This window comes from Natator depressus, chromosome 25, assembly GCF_965152275.1.
Source record: "Natator depressus isolate rNatDep1 chromosome 25, rNatDep2.hap1, whole genome shotgun sequence".
In the NCBI taxonomy this organism is placed as follows: domain Eukaryota; kingdom Metazoa; phylum Chordata; order Testudines; family Cheloniidae; genus Natator; species Natator depressus.
The window spans coordinates 15,098,706-15,122,281 of NC_134258.1; the positions used below are offsets into that span (position 1 = coordinate 15,098,706).

At 64.3% G+C, this 23,576-nt stretch overlaps 1 protein-coding gene across 1 annotated transcript in view; it reads right to left on the minus strand.

Annotated features, from left to right (window-relative positions):
* Positions 1-17,519, minus strand: part of SSBP4 (single stranded DNA binding protein 4) — a 49,269-nt gene extending 31,750 nt beyond the window's left edge. The window contains exons 1-4 of the mRNA XM_074939732.1: positions 17,385-17,519; positions 6,495-6,567; positions 5,439-5,500; positions 619-703 (exon numbers count right to left, since the gene is read on the minus strand). Coding sequence (XP_074795833.1) covers positions 619-703; positions 5,439-5,500; positions 6,495-6,567; positions 17,385-17,440 — 276 coding nt within the window. The 5' untranslated portion in view covers positions 17,441-17,519. The remainder of the gene's footprint in view (positions 1-618; positions 704-5,438; positions 5,501-6,494; positions 6,568-17,384) is intronic.
* Positions 17,520-23,576: the final 6,057 nt, after the last annotated feature.

A 23,576-nucleotide genomic window follows, 5' to 3' on the forward strand; every position in this document is an offset into this window, starting at 1 on the left:
CCGCCCCCCCTCCCCAGCTACACCCACACACCCCGACCCTGTCACAGCACACCGCCCCCCCTCCCCAGCTACACCCACACACCCCGACCCTGTCACAGCACACCGCCCCCCCACTACAGCCGCCGCCACCACCACCCCTGACCCTGTCGGCCCCCCCCCGGCTACAGCCACACACCCCAACCCTGTCACAGCACACTGCCCCCCCCCCAGCTACACCCACACACCCCGACCCTGTCACAGCACACTGCCCCCCCCCCAGCTACACCCACACACCCCGACCCTGTCACAGCACACCGCCCCCCCTCCCCAGCTACAGCCACCACCGCCCCCTCCCTCCACTACAGCCACCACCACCGCCCCAACCCCGTCACAGCACACTGTCCCCCCAGGCTTCAGCAATGCCCCCCCCCAGGCTACACGACACCCCCCCAGCACAGGGGAGTAACAGCAGCAGCAGCCCCACAACTCCTCCGGCACAGCTGGGTCCCCTGGGGCTACTCAGCACAGGCTGCCCCCCCCCCAGCCCAGCCCGAGCACGGTGGGGCTGGCCTGCCCCAAGCCCTCCGCGCTGGAGCCTCCAGCACAGCCCCGGCCGCTGGCGGGGACGCGGTTACTCACATAGTCATGAAAGGCCTTGGCTTCGCTGGAGTGCTCACATGTCTCCCGGCGGTCCGGTGCCGCGCAGTACAGGTCCCAGAACACACTGCGGGGAGAGAGCGCATCAGTCAGGCCCTGTACGCCCCCCAGCCGGCAACCCCCAGCTCTGCCGGTGCCCCTCGATCCTAGCCCACAGCCCCGTTCCCCCAGCCCTGCTGGTGCCCCTCGATCCCGACCCGCAGCCCCCTGCTCCGGGCTCTCCCTGAGCAGCAGCTCCCAGTTGTGCTGAGCTGCAGGGTAGACAATGAGGCCTGTGGCCATGTCTGAGCTAGAGGGAGGGGCCCTGGTGCCAGCCAGCTCACCCTGCCCACATGAGGGGTTGCACTAGTGCCCCAAAATCACTGCTGAAGCCCCTCAGCCACGACCCACCAAACTCACTCCACCACCAGCCTGATGGCCCCGATCTGAACCCGTTATCAGCAGCACAAGGGGCTCCTGGACTGGAGCCATGGAGGCCCATTCTGTGCTGGTGCCAGCCACGGCCATGGGGTCAGGCCAGACCCACAGGGTCAGGGCAGTGCATGGCTGATCGCCCGCAGCAGGCAGTGGAGAATAGCCATGCCCTTGGGGGAGTGAGGGCACATCTGCACCTGGCCCAGCATGCTGGGAGCATCCCATTCCAGATGCAGTGGCTGCTCCAGGCCCTGGGGCTGGCCCGGCTCCCCCTCAGCCCACAGGCTCCACCGCAGAGTGTTTTCCCAGGTTACGGTTGCTAAGATCATCAACTGGAGCTGAAATTGAAGTCCCAGGAACTTTCCATCAGGCTGCAGCATCCCGGAGAAGGGGAGGCCAGGGCCTGGCCAGAGCCACCCTGCCTCTGGCACCCAGCCTGGCCCAAACAGGCTCTTTCATGCACTGGGCTGACAAGCACCTAGGAGGGGCCTACGGGGTGGAATAGGTGTAGGTGTCCATGTTTCTGGGCAGCCCAGGGGTTGGGAAGAGGCTCAGCGCTCTCCGAGTCCCCAAGGGAGCCTGCAGCCCCCTCACCCATGGCTGCTCCCACTCTGCAGGCAGCCCGGTGTGGCCCCGGGGAGCCACCCAGCCGTGCAGATCGCGCAGCCACCAGCCTCATGTCTTGCTCCACTGCTCGGCCATGGCATAACACACCAGCAAGGCCTTCCGGGGAGCTATTCCAGCAGCCCAAGGGTTAATCCCAATCTCTCTCCCCCACCCATGCCTGCAAAAACCAAACCACCTCCTAATAGTTTATTGGAAACAGCTAAATACACAGACATCAGGACCCGACGGGCAAGCACCCCACTGGCTCCCAGCACCCCAGGAGAAGGTGGGGCAGGGGCATTCATGGGCACACTCTGCTGCTAAGCGCTGTAGCTAGATCGGCAGGATGGGTCTGGGCTCTACGAGCACAGGGCAGAGAGATCTATCCTGCTTACTGTACAGATGGGGAGGCGATGCCCAGAGAGGCTGATGGTCTTGCCCAAGGTCACACTGGAAGTCTGGGGCCGAGCCAGGACTGAACCTGGCTACCACGACCCCCAGACTGACCCCTTCCCCTGTGGGCCAGGGTGTCAGCCCTGGCACTTCCTGCCAATGTGCCTAAGATCGGGGAGCCCCAGTTACCCACGCCGGCTGCAGCTGGCCCTTTGGAGACCCGCTCCTCCACCCCGCTGCTGGCTGCACCCTGTGTTGGCTGGCGGCGATTCTCCCCAGTCGAGCCTGGTTTTATTTACTGGCCACTGAGCCTGGTGCTATGCAGGGGCTGCGCCGGGGTCGTCAAAGCCCCTGGGCCAAGCTGAGGGCTGATCCAGCAGCACTCAACCAGCCCTGAATATTTCTAGCACTGCCCCTTTAAAAACGAATCGCTGTCAACCACGCCTGGCATTTCCAGCCAATAGGATGATGGTATGCAAATATACTATGGGGAGCCAGGTGGTGAGTGGCTGAGTGCTCTGATGTCACCATGTCATCTCACACCCCCACCCACCCCCAGGACCTGCCCTGAAATTCAGCTCACTCCAGGGGCGCCGACAGGGCCAGGGGAGAGGGGGCAGCGGGGCTGGGCCCCGGGCACTGAACCGATGGAGCACTTGTCTGGCCAGCGTCAGCGCCCCCTGCAGGAGGCCGGGCACCAGCAACGCTGCTCCGTCCAGCCATAAACCCCCGACCTCAGGGGCCCAACCCCCACGGCCCTGGGCAGCAGAATGGACCACGGCCTCATCCCTTCTCCCCCCCCACCACAACCCCAGCTGCTAGGGGATCCCCCCTGCTGCTTCTGGGACACCCTGCCCTGGGGATCACAGCCCCCCAGCAGCCCTGAACCCCTTCCTCCTCCACGGCAGGAGCAGGGGCTCCGGCCCAGTGCAGGGACCGCCCCCCCCGCACAGGTAGGCATATGCTACAGCTGAGGAGTCCAGTCTCACCCACCCACCCAGGATGGAGGCACAGCACCGTGGGTGGACCGACACCCTGAACACAAAGGCAGCAGTGGGTCAGGCAGCCTCACTGCACCCCAGCTTTCCCCTCAGCTCTGGGGCCCATTCGCCAGTCTGTCCCATGGGCTGGGAGCAGTTCTGCTGCATTCACCCCCCCAGGGACAGGAGCAGAGATTACAGCACCTTGCATACACGCAGGGGGACACTCAGATTCCTGGGGCCCAGCTGGCAGGCGAGGCCCCCCGCCCCCCAGGCATCTCCCGTGGGTACCCAACACGAGCAGCCCCATTCCAGGAGCTGGGCCCTATTCCCCTGCGGCCCTGAGGGCAAAGGACACGGAGCTAGGAACAGAACCCAGCCCCCTGCGCTCCAGCCACTGCCCGGCCCTCCACCCTCTCTTTGTGACATCACGGCTGGTTGCCAAGGCGACTATTGTGATGTCACAAGCAGAGGATGGGGCGGGGGCAAAGCTCTGAAGCAAGAGACCACTTGGCTAGGCTGCACAGAGGGGACCCGGAATAACCCCCCAGCTGGGGCACGAGGGGGAGGCAGGAGCCCCGCCCTCCCCCACAGACCTCGACAAGCACCCCCTGCCAGGCATGCCTGGGGCAGCACTCCCCACAGACCCAGGAGCCCATGCCAGCCCCATGCAGTCGGGCGGTCCCAGCCCAGAGTGGTGGGGCTGGAGAGCTCTCTGCAGCTGGGGGCCAGGCGAGGGTCACGCCCCCGGCAGCTGGGCTGCACCAGAAGGTGGAGCCAGGCACGGGGCATCTGGCAGCCAGGGGTGGCAGGTTTGTAGAAATTGTGGTGGTGCCCAGAACCCGCCCGCAAACTCTGCCCCCCACCTGCCTAAGGCTCTGGGAGGGAGTTTGGGTGGGGGAAGGGGGTCTGGGGTGCAGGCTCCGGGCTGGGGCGCAGGCTCTGGGACAGAGTTTGGGTGCAGGCTCCAGGCTGGGGCAGGGGGTGTGGGTGTAGGAAGGGATGAGGGGTGCAGGCTCTGGGAGGGAGTTTGGAGGTAGGAGGGGGTGCTGAGGGAGGGGGTGTAGGGGTGAGGGCTGTGGGAGGGGGCTCAGGGCTAGGACAGAGGGTTGGGGGTGTGGGGCTGGGGATGAGGGGTTCATGATGCAGGAGGGGGCTCAGGACTGGGGATGGGTTTGGGGTGCAGGCAGGCTGCCCTGGGGCCAGAGAGAGGAGGACTCCCCCAGCCCTCTCCCTGCCAGCAGCAGTGAGCTCTGCTGGGGGGAAGCGACCCCCCTCCCCCCAGCAGCACATTCACCCCCACCACTGTCGCTGCTGGGATGCTGGGGGGGGGGGGGGGGGACATGGGGCGGGGCAGCAGGCCCCGCCGGGGGACATGCGGGGGAGGTGCGGCGGGGGCAGCAGGCAGGGGTGGGGACATGGCGGGGGAGGGATGCAGGGGCAGCAGGTGGGGCCTGGGGGGGGGCGATGGGGGCAGCAGGCGGGGCCAGGGGAGAGACCCGGCCCCGCACAATGGTGGAGTCGGGCCCCAGGGCCCTGAATACTGTTGGAGCCCGGGCACCACGGGCCCATATAAGTCGCCGCCCCTGCTGGGAGCTACTTTGTCATGGGGCAGACAGGCAGGACAGGGTGCACACAGCTCAGCGGACAAGGATGGGAGCTCCGTGCCCCCCAGCCCGGGCCATTAGAACAGCCCAGAACCAGACCTGGCTCCAAACCCAGCCCAGTGAGGCTCCTGGGAGAGGGAAGAGATGGACCCCTACCCATGAACTCCTCAGTTTACCCCGCTTTAACAGAGGAGCTGTGCAGAACAAACCAAATCCTGCCCCATTTGTACATCGGCCCCTTGTCTCCTTTGCGCTCCCGTCTGAGCGATGGGAGCCTGGAAGGAACCCGCTGGTCCCAGAACATGGGGCTGCCACGGGGAAGTAGGTCAGGCCCAGATCGAACGGGACGAAGCCCCGTAGCTGCCTAGGAACGGTGCTTTCTGCCTTTTTGGGGCCAGCCAAATTGTCTCCATATGTGTGAGCTGGGCGTGGTGGGGCCCAGCGCTGGGGGAGCTGGGGTGTTTCCGGGAAGCAGGATGTGGAGGGGACAGGGGGGACCCAAAATAAATTCCAGTTGCTCCTGCAGGCTGATGGGAAAAGCAGAGCAGCAGCTTTATGGGGTTCGAGGTGATGAGTGTCAGCGGCAGAGGGAATAGCCAGCAGGGACAGGAACTGGGGGGGGGGGGGACAGCCCTTCCCCCTCCACTAACAACCGCCCCCTCCCCTGCTCCGCTGACAAGGAGAGGGCAGGGGCCATCCCCTCCCTGGCAGAGCGCAGCTGATCAGGGGAACTGCATGCCCACCCCATGGCTGTAGCCTGGGGCACAGTCCCCCCGTGCCCCAAGCTTGGAAGGGCACTTACCACCACCAGGAGTGCAGGAATCCTGGGGGCTCCCCCAGCGTGATGTTCTTCTCCCATCGGATCTGCAAGAGAGAAGGCAGGTCACCCGAGCCATGTCCGGACAGGGGACCCCAGGTGGAAATGCAGCAGTATCAGCAGGAACAAACCCCTGCAGCGTTCCAGCCCCGGCCCCCACAGTGTTCCCATCTGCTGGCCCCCTAACTCCAGCCTGCGAGCACGGTGCGCAGGAAGCTACCTGCAATGGGCGACTCAGTGAGGGGGTTATCGTAGGGTCAGGGAGGAGAGGGGTCAGGGCCCCCAAGCACGTCTCCAGCTCCCTGATGGTCTCCAGGGTGTGCCGTCCCTGCAAGCATCCCCCTCCTGGGGCCCATGCGCTGGGCCAGCCACATCCAGGAGAGCGGTGGGGGCTGCAGGGCAGGATCGAGGGGCCCCGGCAGAGCTCCGGGGCCCTTGTTCAGCAACGTGTGTGGAGCCCCCATTTGCTCCATCAGGCCCTCACCTTCATCCCAGAGCAGAGAAGCCCCTCAGCCGGCTCCTTGCCCCCAAGGCCTTACATGGAGGAATCACCCCAGCGGCCCAGCCCTAGAGCCCTCCCCTCCCCCCACTCCGGCGCACCGGGATGTAGAGCTGCCCAATGTCCTGCAGCGGCACAGAACCCGGTGTGACAGCACCCAGGTGATGCAGCCTCCGCCAGACCCATCCCCACCGCACTCGGGCGTCCCTCTCCCTGCCCCAGCTGCAGACCCTGTGTCCCAGCCCCCCTTGGCTGGGAGCCGTGCACCTGGGGCCCCTCACCAGCCTGGGGCTGCCCTCTACAAAGGGGGCCATCGAAAGCTTTGGCAGCCCACGGAACCAAGCGGAGCCAAAACGGCACTGGCCAGAACACGGGACGGGACATGAGCCGGGCTGAGATGGAAGCTCCAGCAGCCGATGGGAGAGCCGCTCTGTGCGGCAGGGACCCTCCTCCTGACGGGACCTAGCATCCCCCTGACACCCTGGTGGGGTGCTGCCCCCACCCCGGACTCTGCAGGGGTCCCAAAGCCACCCTGGTCTTACCTCCGAGAGGAAGGTCTGTGCAGATTTCTGGGCTCCCACGTGCAGCAGGTACTCGTACACGTACAACGCCAACCTGCACGAGACGAGAGATGCCTCAGTCCCAGGAATGCCTCCCCCCCACAGCCCGCTCTGCAGCAGGACCTGGCCCCATGCAAGGAGCTCTCTGGGCCCCATGCAGCCCATGGGGCCGAGCCAGCCAGAGCATTTGATCCCAGGAGCAGTTGGGTTAGTTCTGTCCCGATGCCCCACAGAGCCAAGCCCCAGGGAGCCTGCACCCCTCCTCCTCCCTCCCTGATCCCTCAGTCAGCCCCACTGTGCTATCTGGTCTGGGAATCCAATTCTGCCATCTCCTCCCCCTGGGCACAGCACTGCCCATGCAGGACAGGGGCTGTGTGGAGCAGGCCCTAGGAATAAGTGGCCAGTGCTTCCAGGAGCCCCTAAACACCAGATTCCCCATGGGGGGAGGTTTCCTTCTCCCCTTGCCATGAACAGGGATGCAGACAAAGGCCCCTCCACAGGCCCAGATCTAGCATTTAGCAAGTGCCTCCCATTGCAGGGGGGGGGGGGGCAGTGGGTCAGGCAGCTGCCTCTGGGGTGGAACACGACAGCCCCACCACACTGGCTGGGCTGGGGCAGGAAGCCAAGAGCCCCGTGACCCACAGAACCAAGCACAGTCTCAGTCTGGCAAGTGCCCATCCCTGCCAGGCCCTGCTAAAGCCAAGGGGAACCGCACGCCCTCCAGACCCACAGGGAGAGAGTCTGACATGCTGGGGCCTGTGTCTGGAACAGACAGCCCAGCTCTTCTGGCCTCATGCCAGGCTCCATGGAGCAGGGAGGGTTGGGAATGGTCCGAATCGACCATTCAGTGCCAGCCCCAGGGTGCCAGACTCCTAACCCACAGAGCATGGGGGGCTGCAGCGGGAGTTACCCCTTCAAAATGCAAACAGACAGGCGCACACTCCCCCCACGAGACAAGCCTGCTGCACCCCCAGGCAACGCCGCAAACCCCTCCCCCCACTCTCGTGTGACTCAAACCCTCTCACGCCCGCACGGGGCGCTGGCGTGTTGGTGGGCAGGCAGCTGCTGTATTTTCAACAATTTTGATCTGTTATCTCAAGCTGCAGAAGTGGGAACGCTGCAGCATCTTTGGCTGGACACAGAAACTTTTACCATTTGCTTCCCCAGTGAATGGTGATGGGAATGCAAATCTTTAGACCCATCCTAAATAAAATAAAGAAAATAAAGAAAATAAAAAAAACCCACCAACAACCCGGCAGATTAAGTTATTTTTCTGGCAACTGGCAAATTCAGAAAAAAACCCAGCCTTGGGATAACCCCAGATGCAGCAGGAGGGGCAGTGCCCCAGGGATCTACCTGGGGGTCAGGGCACTCACTCTGTAACCAGCATGGCTCCCCCAGTGCCATGCGGTGCCCTGGAAGCGACACAGGGAACACCCCTGGGCACCAGGCATTCCTTGCAGGGAGATGGGTTTAAATGCATTCCCAGCCAGGGCTGTCCGAGGGAGAGTGGGGCTGCTACAGCCCCACCACTGGCTCCTGCTTCTCCATCCATTTGCCAGCACCGCAAAGCATCAATTATTCAGAACATCCTGAGCAGGTTGAAAAGCCGCGACAATGCAAGAAAATCCAGAGCATCAACGCTGCCTGCCCCCCAGACAATGGCACCGTGCGGCTGGGCTGAGATGCGCCGTAGCAGGGAGCCCAACATGCCTTGCGGAGCGGGAGGTACGTGCATCGTGCTCCCCCATGCCCGGTCCCCCTCATGCACCTCACCCACCACCCCTGTCATCTGGCTGCCTGCAGAACCCTGGCTCCCTGGGGCAGGCTGTGGGGCTGGTTCCCGCCCTTCACCCTGCCCCAGTGCTGCCCCCGTTCAGTGGTGACCCACAAGTACTGACGCCACTTCCCCAGTTCTCACAGCTGGCTCCTTCTCCTCACTGTACCCACTCGGATGTCACGGACGTTGGCTCGCCCACCACTAGCGAAGGGAAGGGGGCAAGGTTTTTTTCACCCCCCCTCCACCCCCTGTGGCCCCAGCATGCCAGGCCAGCCAGTCCATACAGACTCACAAGGGCTGGGTGTTAAAGCCTCACCTGGCAGCAGGGGCTGATCCCTCCCCTGCAGCCCTGCTGGGTTTACATGGGGAGCCAGACAGGGCCCAGCTGCTGAGCTGGTTCAGATGGGCCATCGTGCTGGGCTTGCCAGAACCCACGGTTCCCCTGCTCCCCCAGGCGGCCAGATCCCCATGTGCAAGGGAGGATCCACAGGGCTGGGAAGGACATAAGAGGGATGATGAGAGGTGCAGATGGAGCTTTCCTAGAGCACCGAGAATTAAATCCCTGGACTGGAAGCGCCTCCCCCACCCCCAGCTGCAAAGCCCACCCCCTCACCAGGCAGCCAGGGCAGGGATGAGCCAGGGCGGCTCCCACACAGTACCCGTCTGGCAAACCAGGAGCCATAAACGAGCATCCCATGCAGGGCTCAGTCCCCCAGGGCTGCAGGCAGTGAAATCTCATCAGCACTGGTAACAGTGATGTCCGAGTCCCGCCAGGTGGGGTGTTCCCAGCCAGCCCAGGCCACGGCATGGGAGAGGCCCCAGGGCTCGTGTGAGGCGAATGGGCAAGCAATGCAGAGAAAGCACGAGGGGGGATTAGGAGGGAAAGGCTGGGGGCAGAGGGATGAGCGGAGGGGGGAACTCAGCCACTTCCCCACCCATGCAACATCATCCCTCCACTCCCCGGGATCCCTAAGAGATGGAACCAGTGCACAGGGCAACAGGCTCACGGGGCATTGCTCTGCTCCTAGGCGCAAAGGCCTGGCGTATTCAGCCCCCACGGGGAGCAGGCAGGGCACCAATTCTAAGGGGTGAAGGCTGTGGGGTGATGAGACGGGGGGGCTCAGACCCCTCAGCCCAGCCTGCACCACCAGCACTGGGACGGGGGGCTGGCATCTAGACACACAGGGGGAGGAGCCTCCCACTGGCCTCACAGCCCCGTCGGGAGTGGCACGGGGGGGGGGGGGTACGGAACCTGCCTCCCCGCTGTGGCCATGCCAGGAATGGAAGCCATCCTCTGTGCCCCCCTGCCCGCATCTCCACCCAACACATGGCCATGGGAGCCTTTCCTTGTGCCAGGGCTGGAGCCAGGCAGTTCAGCCCTACAGCCCTCAGAACGGGACACGGCCATTACCCCCTCCTACCGACTGCTAGCAACTGGCACAGGCAGGGAGGTGCTCCTTGCCACGGCAGGAGCTGGGTTCCAACCAGGGCCCCGCTGGGCAGACAGACATGCCATGGGGAAGAGCGCAGTGCTGGACAAATCCACAGAGAACTGCCCCTGCTCTGCCCACGTAACCAGCTCCCCCACCAGGCTGCCTGGCCCCCAAAGGGGCCCCCCCAAGCATGCTCAGTGCAGGAACCTGAAGGGCCTGGCCGGCCTCTTCTGGCACAGGGAGCAGGAGGAGGCAGGGCCGGTTGGAGAGCAGCAGCTCTGAATAGGTGGAGATGGGAGCGTCCCCGGGGCAGAGAATTACCCCAGGTCTCAGGCTGCAGAGTGTGTGCCCACTTGGTGTGGGACACAGCTGTGGCCCCGGGCAGCGCTGGCATGCCTGCCCACTCAGCTAGCTGGGGATGCAACAGACAGCACAATCCACACCGGGAACACCGGGCAGTGTCCTGGGATCGGCCAGGCACCCAGCCCCCCCTCCCCCTCGGCCATGGCTAGCAGCTGGACAGGCTCAGGATATGGCCTGTGGGTCTCCAGAGGGGAAGAGCCCAGCTCAGGTCAGGCCCTGCCCAGAACTCCCCATGTCCGTCCATCCTGGCTCCACAGCAGGGCCCAGCCCACGCTCACAGCTGGGCACTGCTCATCCTCTCACCGGAGGGAGCTTTCTGCACACTGGCCCCTTGGGCTCCCGCAGTCCTGCCAGGACCCCCGCCTGGCATGCCAGGCAGCAGCCCAGCCCAGCAGGGCACCCAGATGGGTTACCCCAGGCAGAGGGCTGTGCACGGAGATCTCCACCCTCCCTGCTGGCTCCATCAGCTCCTGCCCAGCACCCTGGGGGTTAACACGACTGCGCGCTTCCACTAGAGCTGGGTCTTAATGCCACGGGGGGCAGAGGATTAGAACAAGCCAGACGGCGCAGGAACTCCAGGCTCGAGGTAACCTCTGCGCAAGGGTAAAGACAGCGAGGATGGCAGAGCAGTGGGGGCACCTGCTTGCTCCAGCTGCGTCCGTGCAGGGGTGGAGTGGGGGGGGGCTGGAAACGGGACCCTCCCACCAATGAGGCAGGGTCAGCACAGCCAGGCCGGAATGCAGGGGGACGGCCCCCTGTGCCCTGCACTGCCCCCCACTGCTGGCAGTGGCAGGCCCTGATGGGAGCCGGGCCTGTAGCAAGGGCTGAGCTGGCCTCGAAGCCAGCTGGTTGGGTGGGGAGCTGGGGATGCCCTGCTTGGCTCCCTGGGAGGAGCAGCTACAGCCCCCCGGACGCTAGGTGCTGTACAGGCACCAGGAGAGCCCAAGCCCTCCCCCAGACCTTTGTGCTAGCTGCAGACAGCAGCCCCCCAGACAGGATTGCCTCACAGTCAGGTTCTCCCAGGGCCCTCCTGCTTCCCTCCGAGCTGTTGCTATGGGGCTCGCAAGAGCAGGGCTGTGACAGCACCTCAGTGCATTGGACACTCTGGGGGGGCTCCACCGCACCCCAAACCCGATGCTGCAGCCCACCAAGAAATGGCACCATGGTGCCAGGGATCCCAGGTGTGCGTGGGGGGCAGGACTGAGGGGCTGCGAGCCAAGAGTGTGCCAGCTGGAACAGATGGTGCATGGTCTTCTAGCCCAGGACCCAGCTCCCTACACTCGTACAGGGAGCCCATCCTGTGAACAGGTCCCCCAGCCATGGTTTACCTGGCATGTGCCGTGGGCAGCTACAGGGTCTCTGGTCCTGCCATTACCAAGCTGGGGTTCACAGAGCACCCAGGGCTGTTACTGGGCTGGGCAGCACTGCTCTTCTGGGCACAGTCACTTGCACGGGGCTTCCTGGGACAAGAAACCCCCAGGAGAATGGGCCATGCCTGGGCCCAAGGGGCCAGCAGCAGCAGGGCCAGGCAAGGGGGAGCAGGAGCAGGAGCAGCTTCCCCCTGCGCCGTGCCGCTCAGGCCTGGCCTGCACACACTGGCTTCCCGCCCCAGCCTCCAGCCTGCGGGGACGGAGACCTCGCTCCAGCCTCGGCCCTGGGCCCCAGGCAGTGCAGCCAGGAGCTCCTAGGACCGAGGTCTGTGGGGAACAGCAGAGCTTCCACCGCTGCCCGACTCGGGTGCTGTCTGGGGCCGGGTTGAGGGCAGAGATGGTCACCCGGCCACCAGCTGGGTCTCTGGAGTTAGGGGAACAGGGGTCAGAATGGCAGAGACCCTTGGGACACCATCAGGGACGTGCTGGTCTGGGACGCTGTGGCTCACAAAGCCCGAGAGCAGGCCTGACAGCTGAGGCCCAAGCAGAGGGGACCCAGCCTTGGAGCAAATGCCCAGAGGGGAACCAGGGCAGCCGGAGAGTCTCTGCAAAGCCTTCCTCTTGGAGAGCCTGAGTGACACGAGCATCCTTCCACCCAGACAGCCCCAGGACAGAGCCTCTGACAACAGCCAGCAAGGCAGCCAGGCGCAAACCTCCCCCCAGCAGAGAGCTGCCCGAAAGCGAGAGCAGCCAGACACTCCACGGAGCCCACGGGGGACGCGGCTACTGCTGTGGACATGGAAGGAGCCCAGATACTATGGTTACGGGTGCCAGGATAAACTTTGCACGTGTCTGATTCTAAACGTTTTCTCTACACTCAGGGCAAGGCCCTGCAGATAACAACCACTCTGCACTTCCATGAGACATTCAAAGGGAAAAGTCTCTAGCCACTGCTTCCCAGGGCCAGATCCTCAGCTGGTGCAATGCAACATGCTCCCACTGCAGTGGGCAGTGACACCAGCAGAGAATTCAGTGCTCATGTCGTCTTCTCCCTCCCGGAGCAGCAGCCGGGAATGGACAAACCCCTGCAGAGCTGGTGGATCAGGGCCTGTTCAGAGCACTAAAGCCAGGACTGGTTCTGGACCCAGGCATCCGAGACCCTCGGAGACACATGGAAGAAGTTCTTGGAGAAAGCACTGCTGCCACTACCCCATCTTCTGAGCTGGCGCCCCCTCCTGGGGAGGCAGCCCCCCCATACTATCCCAGCCCACTCACCCTCTGCATGGAGGGAAGGCTGCAGGAGGTGGCTGGCTGCCACATGAGGGGATGCACAGGCTGGTGAGGGCAGGGGGGGGTCCCAGACAGTCTCTATGGGGCAGATTCCCAGAGGGATGCTTTGGAGTCTCCAAGGGGACCTGGATAGTGGCACAACCCCCACCCCCGGCTTCCCCCCAGCATGGCTCTCCCCGGCTCCTGCTACTCCAGAGAGCAGTGCCTCCCACAGAGGAAGGCTGGGGCTTGTCCCTGTATCTCTTGGCAGGGTCTGGCTCGCTTTCATGTGTTTTCTCTTCAGTGTAAATGCTCCAATGCAAAGTTTTCCTTAAAGCAACACAAATGAACCCAAACCCAACAGCCCCGGCCTCACCTACTCTAGCCCACCAACACAGAGAGGCCCAAAGCTCACCAGCAACCCTCCTGCAGTAGGGCAGCCTCCCCTCAGTACCTCCATGGCACAGCCAGGACACCTGCCTCAGTTTCCCCTTCACTCACCCACCAAAGGTAACATAGTCTACTGTTTATCCAAAGTCCCCCTGTGGGCACAGTACAGTCACGTTCCCATGAGCTGACCCACAGAACCTTCATGCCAAAGCCAGTCGTCCCAAACCCCCAGAGTGCAGCAAATCCCAGCTGACTGCCATGCCCCTACCAGGGACATCCCTTCCAGCTCAGCCTCCCAAGGGCCCACGTCTAGGCTGGTGCCAGCCTCTCTGCCCCAGTTCCAGGGCCCTGCGCTCCAGGACGTCCACCTGAGAGGTCCCAGGTTCGATCCTCCCCCCTTCTCCAGCCCCAGGCCAGGGCTCCCTTCAGTTCCACTCAGCCAGGCCTGCCCGCTGCAAGTCCTACCCCCTGCTCTGGATCCTCCCTCCAACCCCAACCCTATCCCCTGGCATGCTGCAAGCGGGCTTCATCCCCACCGGGCTCCACTCACCAGGGAGCCCTGCCCCGGCTGCTAGGATCCACCGTTTCAGACTTGGCTTCCCGCAGCCAGGCTGGATCACCCCACATTCCCAGGAGCCGCTGCACAAGCTCCTGCAACTCCCCAGGGGTTCCCCAGCTCTGGCCGGCCTCACCGATCCCATTCTTCACTTCACAGCCTCCCTCAAGCTCCCTGGTCCTCCTCACCTCTGCCACGCCCCATGACAGCTACAACAAAGAGCTGCATGCAGGCTCAGCCCTTGCTGGCAACCCTACAATAACAAATGTGCGTGCACACGTGTGCTGGAGGAAAACCAACGCCAGTGAGTCCGAGCTGAGATCCCACCTTCTCGGCCATCACCAACCGAGTGCAGAAAACAACGGGAACAATCGCTGGTGAGTGTCACCATGGGGCCTGGCTGGGACTGGCCCCCTATGGGCCGCACTCCCCACCTGCTCCTCCCTCGTTCCAGCCCCCTCCCTATGAGCCCCCCTCCCCCAGCTCTTCACTCTCCTCCTGCCACGCCAGGAAAAGCAGAAGGGTCATCGACAACACCCAGATGGGGCCGAGTCAACTCGCTACGGTTCCTCCCAAAGCCCCTGGCATCTCCCCCAGGCTCAGCCCCAGCCCCAGCCCGCTCTCTCCTCACCCTCCGCAGCAGCAGCTCCCAGCTCTGCCCACCCCAGGTGCCCACGGGGCAGTGCTGACCTAACCTAGCAGCGCCAGCTGTCCTCACCAGTGGCACCGCATGGGGGTGGGGAGTACGGAGAACGGCTCCGTGAGGGGAGAGCGCGCCCAGATGCTCCTGTCCAGGAGCCTGGAAGCAGCGGGCATGGGCCACATACAGCCAGCCAGGCCTGAACTCCAGCCCTGTGACGAGAAGACCAGGGCTCCCAGCCAGCAAGCGGGGCGGGGGGGCCAGCCCCCTCCCAAGGAAGACCACAGCCCCAATCCTGTAGTGAGTAAACTCGCCTAAGCAGCTGCACTGACTCCAATGCAGCTAACCCCATGTGGGGCCCAGCCAGCCAGACGGGCCAACTGCCCCAACCCCTCCCTCCTGAGTTACTAAAGCAGGCTGGGGTCTGGAACAGCAGGACCCATGGCTCCTGGGGCAGGTCACTTGCTCTTCTAGCCATTCCCTCCACCTAGGAAGCTTGGCCCCCACACTCCCTCCGCCAGCCAGCTGGGCCCCCGCATCTCACCGCCCCCAGCACAGCTGAGCCAGCCTGCAATCCTCCCACCCCGCAGAACGGTCATGTAATGGAACAGACCCTCTCCCCTGGATTCCAGATACAAGCCAGGAACATTTCAATGGGGCCCGGGGGCAGGGGAGCCCCCCGGGGCCAGGCTGGGGTTGGTCCCCCGGCCCCCCTGGCCTGGCATCGCCTGGGGAAAGGGAGCAGAACGGGATCTTGCACTGACCCCCCAGGGAGACGTGGTGACACACGGACATGCACACACAGGCAGAATCCCCCCCCCCCCCCCCCCGGCTGACTGCTGTGTTTGTAGGAGGCACATCCCCTGCTCTCAAGGGGCCGCTTTTATGAATGAGCGAGTGACAGCGCGGGGACGGACTCCGGCAGCAGCCGCTAAGAAGATGCGGCTCACCTGGATCCCGCGTCAGCCTCAGTGGGACCGACCGGTGCCAAAGGCGGGTCGAGCATCTGGCTCCCGCGAGTGACTCAGCCAGGGCCCAGTCTGGCACCCCAGGGCCCATCCCAGCCGCCCCAGAATCAAAGCAAGGAGAGTTGTCCGGACTCCATTCTACTACCAGAGCCTGCCCTGGCCCTGGGGTGGGGAGGGGAAGCTCAGTCCTGGGGTTCCCTTGTCCAGCCTTTCCCCTGCTCTCGTTACTTGAACGGTCTGTGCAGCGGGTGGCCCCAGCGTCTCCTACAGCAAACGCTCCAGCCCTGCAGCCCCCTCCGTCCCAGCACCCGCAGCCTTCCTGGCCCATCACAGCAGCCGTCGATGGGCCGCGACGCACCCTCCAGCCCCTGGAGCACAGACACACAGAGCCACTGTTGGAGACGGGAGACTGGCTGAGACAGGCCCAATCCTTCGGGAACCCCCATGCTCACAACCGTCACCCACCAACGCCAGGAAGCTCCAGGGGCAGGGGCAGGCACCAAGCGGCTGTCTGGTCCCAAGGTTGCATTGTCTTCCTTCTTTGTCACTGAAATAATATCCTAAGTCCACCCGAAAGGGCCAGGCTTTGGGGGGGGGGGGCAGGGGGCTACCAATCCCCTCCCGGGTCTCTGCCTGGTTCCTTTCACTCTCTGGTCCACGTGCCAGTCTCGGTAGGAAGAGGTTCACCCTCACCTCCCTGCGGGATCCCACATCTGCCCAACAGCGAAGAACACGGCTCAGGGCGCACACCGAGCCAAAGGGCCCAGTTCCAGCCAGCGCACGACCACTGTGATGTGCCGGACGCAAACCCCCTGCTGCCACTGGGAGCTGCCCTGGGGCAAGGGGGGGGGGGAAGAGACAGGGCTCTCCACAGAGTAATTGCCCCCCCCAGGGGAAAATCTGTTTGCACATGGTGAGGCGTTGCACCAGCCTGGCACCTCCCCCCAGGCCCAACACCCAGGGCAAACTAAGCTGGCACTCCCCCCCCCAATGCAAAACTCACTCACATCACACTGCGCACCCCCCATCTGTCCTGCCCCCCCCCCATGTACCTGTGCCCATCCACACCCTTGTTCTGTGCAGTTCTGCCATAGGACGGGGCGGGAGGGGGGGCACAGGGCAACCTGCTGCCCCGGTTGGCTGCTGCCAGTCAGGCTTTGCCGCTCAGACAAGGGAGAGCCCAGGAGCGGCGGGTTCCTCCTGGCCGGGTCCTTTGCCCAGAGCCCCGCAGGGCTGGGACTGGGTCCTGCCAGCCCCTGGGACAGGAGCCGGCCGGGCTGGGTCCGAGCAGCGCTCAGCACAGCGGGGCTCCGACAGAATCGACACCTGCTACCAGCAGCAGCTCCGCGGGGCCCGTGTGCAGGGCCCCCCCCCCGGACTTCAGCCGGGGCCGGCCGCGAACTGCGGGACCCGCCGGGCAGCGTCCCAGGCTGCAGCCCCGGCCGGGCTGCCCCTAACAATGGGGGTTGGGGGGCCGGCCCCGGGGGCAGGGTGCGGGCACCCAGCCCCTGACACTTCCCGCCCCCCCGGGGCGTCTGCTGACCCCCGCCCCGCTCCCGGAGCGACGCCGGGGCCCCCAGGCGCTCCTCGCGGCAGGGCCGGGGGCTGGCGGGGCCCCGAGCCGCCCAAGTCACCCCAGGGGCGGCCGCTCGCAGCCCCCCGCGCCGGGCCGGACCCGCCTGGCTCCGGGAGCTCCGCGGCGGGCGAGGGCTGGGCCCCGGGCACCCGCAGCCCCCGCCCCGCTCCGGCCCCCGACGCGGCTCCCCCAGCCGGGCGGACCCTCGCTCCGGAGCCCCGCGCCGCCCCCCGCGCCGCCCCAAGAGCGCAAAGTTGGCGGCGCAAAGTTGAGACGCTCCGAGCCGGCTGCGGCCCCCGCCCCCCCGCCCGCGGCGGGGCAGAGCCCCCGGCCCCCACTCGCCGCCCCGGCCCCGCCGGGGGCCCCACGCCGCCCCCCGACCCCGGGGAGGAGGCTGCCGGCTGCGCCCCGCTGCGGCCCCCATGGCCCGGCGAACTTCCCGCGGGGAGTCGCCCCGGGGGGCGGGGGGGCGGGGAACGGGCCCCCCCCGCGCGCTGCCGGCCCACGCCGGGGTCCGGCGGACTCACTTCTCCCGGGCCTGGCTGTCCGAGGGCACGGCGGGGCCCTTCCCCTTGGCGTACATGCTGCGGCCGGGCTTCGCCTGTGCACGCCCGTCAGCGAGCGCGGCCGGCGCAGCGCCCCATCGCCACGGCCACCCCGCCGGCCCCGGCCCGGAGCAGCGGCCGCAAACCCGGCAGCGGCGCTCGGGCGGGGGAGCTTGAAACCGCCGCGCAGGCACCGGGCGGGGGGCGCGCGCGCTCGCTCGCTCTCTGGTCTCTGGTGGCTGTTCCAGGAACGGCGCCACCTCCCCCGCCCTCCGGCTCAGCTCTTAAAAGGGCAACGCCGGGGCTGAAGCGCGCGGGGGGGGGGGGGAAGCTCTGCGCGCGCGCGTTCTTCCCGCCCCGCCACAGTGCACACCCCACGGTCATCCACGGGCCTGGCGCCCCCCTCAACCCCGCCCCACGCTGGCACGTGCTCCCTCCAGCCTCAGACTCTACCCAAGGCTAACAGGGGCAGGCCCATCACTGCACTCCCAACACCCCACAGCACGGTGCTCTCAGCATCCTGCACCCAGCGCCCCCCTGCCAGCACCTCGCCCAGTGCTTCCCGCCACCCCACTGCCAGCCCTGGACACTGTCTTCTGCCAACCCCCCTCTTGCTGTTTGTCCCTCATGCTGGGAAACCATTTCAGGACCAGCTAGGCTGGGAAGGAAACTCCTTCATTGTTTGCACTTTCCCTGGAGATGCCCCATGGGTATTTTCACACAGCAGCTCCTGTGTGTGCAGGTTGCTGGGTCTAGTGGCTCTGGCTTCAAAGGAAGAAGAAGCTGCTAGTCTGTTTCTGCTTCCTGTGTGACTGGCACGTTTGGGTGCGAACCCAGGGAGGGCACGTTTCCAGGGCTCCCCTGGACAGGACATGGAGGCCTGGCCGAGAGGAATGCTGCCCCTCCTCAGGGTGCAGGGAGCCCGGCTGGGAGAGATTTGGGGACTCTCCAAATATCATGGAAACCACTTGCTGGGAACAGATGTGCCAAGGGGCTGTGTTTCAAAGTCCCCTGCATGCAGGGTCAGTCACCACTGACCCCCGCAGGCCGTGCCCAGGCCCGTCGTCCCTGACCAGCAGCCAAACTACACCTCCAGCAGCCGCGCTGCTTGGCCTCTCGCTGTGGCCCGGGGGCAGCCAAGTGGGCCAAGAGGCAAATCCTGCAGCAGCCACCTCCTGCAGCACCAGTATCCTCCGCCTACGGCCCCTCTCGAGAGGCTGCGAGTTGCATTCACAGGCTGGGAATCAGAAGGGAGACGAAACTCTGGGGCCTCCCTGCTGACACTGGGGGTTTGTGGCACAAGGCACCTCACGCCCCGGGTAGGTTGTCAGCAGCACGGAGCTAAGGGCCCAGCCAAGGCTGCGGCTGGCTCATCGGCCTCTCTGCTCCCTGTGGCCCAGGCACCATTGCAGGAGGAAGGAGCGGAGGAGATGCTGGGGGGGCGTTGTGTGGAAAGTCAGAGCACTTCTCCGTGGGCAGAGCAGGATTCCCCCAGCCCCGTCTCCCCTGGGGACGGGATAGAACAAAACTGGCCCAGGCACGACTCCCACTGAGCAGCCCCCCAGCAAGAGAGGAGAGAACAGCAGCCCTGAAATCCCAAGGGGAAGCTGACCGGCTGGGCTGCAAGCCAAGCCCATAAAGACAGAGGTGCTGGAGTGACACTGCCCAGGGCTTTGTGTGGAATGAGCAGAGGAGGTTTAAAGGAGCACGAGGAGTGGCCCTGTCACAGCTGCTGCAGGGCCAGGAGGGGACGCTCATGCGCTGGGGTTCTTTCTCACAAGCCCCAGAATAAGGCTGGAGTTTCTTGATTTTTCCCTGGTGCTGGATTTTTGGAGCAGGGTTGGGCAGAAACCTGGGCCTGACCCACTCACACAGCACTAGGGGGAGGAGGGACTAGAGCCGTGTGACCCAAACCTCTCTCTGCAGTGGGCCCTGATCCAGAGCTCAGCAACTTGGGGAGCGTCAGCAGCCGGCTCTGGGCTTTGCTTGGGCCCATCTCAGCTCAGAGCTGCCTCCGCTCAGATTAGAACCCTTCACGTTCCCCCAAATCACAACGGCACCGTGAAACTTTCCAGCGCTGACAAACTGCCCCAGTGCAAGGAAAACGCGTCTGGTCAAGCGCATGCCAGGCAGCTCTAGTGAAAGCCCAGGGGTGTCTGGGGCCTAGGCCTGTGACCTGACCACTAGCCCCTGTTCTTCTCTAAACCCTGGGTCAGGTAAGCTGGGCACCCGGCTCTGCTCTGATACATTGAGAAATCCAGAGCGACTGCTGAATTCAGTGAGCTGATGCTGGCCGACAGGAGAGCAGATTCGGGATGACACCCGGAGCTGCACCTGCCCCCCAGTTCCGTGGCTGGGGGGGTCCATGGAACTGAGTGGTGGCTGGGCTGAGAGCTGCCCCCTGCGGTCTGCAGACAGCTTTGGCCCTGGAGCGGAGACAGGCTGGCCCAGAAGGGCGGCCAAGTGAGTGCTGGAGAGGGATGGTGACCCAGGGCTGAAGATGCCCAAGGTGGCGCTGACCCTGGGGGAGGGGCTGCCCCCCACCCTGAAGCTAAGGGCCCAGTTTGGCTCTCAGGAACTCCGTGGAGTTCCACACTTACACCGGGCCTGGCGAGATTCCCCGAGAGCCCAGCGGCTCCCCTTTCAGGCAGCCGGGCGGGTCCCCCTGCTGGCCCGGTGTGTTTGGACATGGGAAGAGCCAAGGGAAAAAGGGTCATTTCTTTTTCTCCTCCCCATTAATAAACCACAATGAAAGAGGCATACGGGGGGATGATTGTTCATTGTATGAGCACGTGGTTAGTAACCGGCGGAACGAGACAGTCTGGGCCAGCTTTGCCAGGGAATGGCAACAACACTTCACTCAGAACCCACGGTCGCAGTCCCTGGGGGCGGGAACCCGGAGAACTAAGAGCCCGGTTCATGCAGAGGGCAGGTCAGCGCTGCAGGGCTCAGCGCTCGGGACGCTGGGAGCCTGGGACGTCTCCTTTCAGTCCCCCAGGAGACTCCGTGCGCAGCTCTGCCCTGCTGAGGTGCCTTGTGGGCCGGTTCAAATCAAACTCGGAAGCACGTTTGATTTAGAAACTCTTCAGCCTTCCCCCAGAACCAGGCTGCTGGGTTTGGCATATTCCTCTGCCCCGTGTTCTCTGCAACCAGGGCCTCGGGTTTCCCAAGAGCCTTCCAGCTCCCACCACTTGTTCCAATGCGCTTGGTGACATCGCAGCGCCAGTGAGGAGGTCACCGGTGAGGTCATCGGAGAGGAGCGAGCAGCGGGAGCGGGTGACTCATGGAGAAGCAGAGATCCTGTTTCCGGCAACCGATGAAGAACAGGGGAGCAGGATGTCAGAACCCGCAGCTGCTGCTACGCACAGAGGAGAGAAGCGTTGTTGTCTGACAGAGCCCCGCAGAATTCAGCTGGCCTTGGCAGTGTGTGCGCGTGCGCGGGCGCGGGTGCGGGTACCTCTTGCTGTTTGTATCCATAATTATTTGTTTGCACCTGCAGGTAAAATACCTTCGGTTTCCCATTGCTTCCATTCCCCCTGGGAAGGGCGGCCAAGCAGACTTTGTCCCTGGGCTGATGAGCACTCCGTCCCCACAAGCTGCAAGCACCAGCCATTCTTGAATGGGTCTTCAGCACAGAAAGAAATGCGTGAGCTTTTTGGAAACTTACCAGGCACTTTTCATCACCTTTAAAGTCTGATTTTTAGTCATTTCAGCTGTTTCCTCATCCTGGTGCTCAGGGCAACCAAGCCCCTAGCCAGTGTGCAGAACCCACCCCCATGCACGGGAGCAACCTGAAACACACAACTCAGCTCACTCCTGCAAGCCACACACCCGAACCCACAGCCCACTGATCAGCACAACCGGCCCAGCAGGTACCAGCAACCTTCTGTCAGCACAGTGCATCAGCAGCCCCCCAGCAACCTGTGGGCGCAACCCCTAGCCACACACGACCAGCACTAATAAACATGGCCTGTACAAACCCTACGAAAACACAGCCCCATCACTGATACACCAGCGAGGGAAATAAACCCCCGAAGAAGAGATTTCCTGGCCAACCTGCCATGTAGAAATCTCACTGAAAGAGAATTGGTTTAAAGACCGAGTAGCCTCCACCCCGACCCTGCACGCACACTCTTGCTTTCTTCTCTGAGAGCCATGGCCCATCTTCCCGTCCAGTGTCTTTGTCCTGGGGACAGCACCGGTGCTGTGTGACAGTGAACCGGGCAGCAGGCATGATCCTGGCCAGCCTGAAGTGCCCCACCCAGGGGAGTCGGATTCATAGATGCTCTGGCCGGAAGGGACCGCTGTGACCACCTGGTCTGAGCTCTCTTCTGTTATGTTCTCTGGTAACAGAGGTGCCACCCTCCTGGCAGCTCTGCCTCAGTTTCCCCTGTCAGCCCACCCCAGCTGTGGATGTGGCTTGGCCCAGTGAGCTCAGCCCTTGCCCAGGTGATGGGCCAATGACAACAGGAGGATAAAGTGAGGGAATCCTCTGCCCAGCCTGGCTGCGCCTCTAGCCCCTTTCCCTGAGGCCCCCACTGCCCCGGCCTGGCTCAGTGCCCAGTGCCTGGGTTTCAATCAAATCAAAGACCCAGGCAAGGCCCAGCCCCCACTCTGCACTGGCCCGAATCCCCAGACAGCTCCTGGCCCCACTAAGAGCAGCCTGTCTGCTCCCGCACACACACACCCGTCTGGCTGCACTGCCTGGGCTTCCCTCCATCTTCAGCGCAGGGAGGAGGGGGTCTCGTGAACCCCTGGCTGCTCCATAACCCCATCCTGGCCAGCCCATCGCAGCCCTGCATGGCCTCCTCAGGGAGCCTCCTGCATTTGGGCTGGCAGGCTGCTCCGAGGGCACATGGGAGAGGGCCCTCGGCAGCACGGAGCAGGAGGCTCCCGCTCCCAGGTCTTGACCTTGCCGAGCGCAGGGGGCAGCGTGGGAGTGCCAGGGAGGCATGGTTGAGGCTGGAGCTGTGGGGCGGGGGGACGTTTGTGGGAGGGGCTCGTGGGGGGCAGGACAGCTCTGGGTTGGCACCGGGAGGTCGCTGGTCTACAGCCAGCTTGGCTGCCCAGAGCTGCCAATTGCTCATCGGCAGCTGGTGACTCAGCTCACGCCTGCAGCCAGGCTGACAGGTCCCCGAACGTCTCCTCTGTGACTGCCACTCTCATCAGGCTGCTAACGGGGAGGGGGCTGGCAAGAGCATGGTGCCCCCCCGTTCGGTGCATCATGTGCCCAGCCCCCAGGCTCTTACAGCACTCCCCAGGGTACAGCACAGTATGCTGCCCCCCACTGCACAGAGCATGCTGGCACTGACAGGGTTAATCGCCCCCCGACGTCGGTCAATGTGCTCGCATGGCCCCACCAGGTGGGTGATGGGCCCCAAATCTCCCACCAAGCCATGTCTCAGGCAGGATGGAGGGGGCAGTGCCTGGGCCTTCTCCCCCATGCCTGCTGATGCCCCTCACGCACCGCTGACGCCCCCCACCCACGCTCTCCCATGCTCATCGCCCACCTGTCACACACCCGCTGATGCCCCTCGCTTGCCCCACCGTGCCTGGCACTGCCCCTCGCCCACCCCCTTCGGGAGCAGAACATCATGCTGGCGGCTGGATTCTCGAGGAGCCGGAGCGCCACCTTGTGTCGGTTATGGAAGCTACTGGTCTGTACACCTGCCCCACAGGGGCTGTTCCCACCCTTGCCCCACTGAGCATTTAGCGCTCCCGGGTTCCCAGAGCCACCTGCCCTGCGGGCTCCCAGGAGCTGGGCTCCCTGGCCAGATGTGCTCCACGGCATGTGAGGATGTGAATCAGAGGAGGGAGGAGAGTGGGGAGGCTTCCTGGCTGCCCTCTCCCAGCAAAGCGCCCCTCTTGGTGGGGCTGGGAGCGTTTTAGCTGGAACGGCCCATCTGCCCATGGGATTGTGGGGTTGGTGGGGGCAGGGGGTTTCTTCATCCCTTTTCATTGCAGCTTCAGCAGTGGCTGAATCGAGCATGACCTCGATCTCGCCTCGTGCACATGCTCCATGCACCCCCCGGTCTGCAGCTCAGTTACCGGCCTGGAGCCCAGGTGCGGATCAGCTGCAGGCAGAGAGTCCACAGCAAGATGATTTATGCTTCTAAATCTCTGTTTGAGACGGTATCTACCACCAAACTGCTGCAGATGCGCAAAGGCACACGC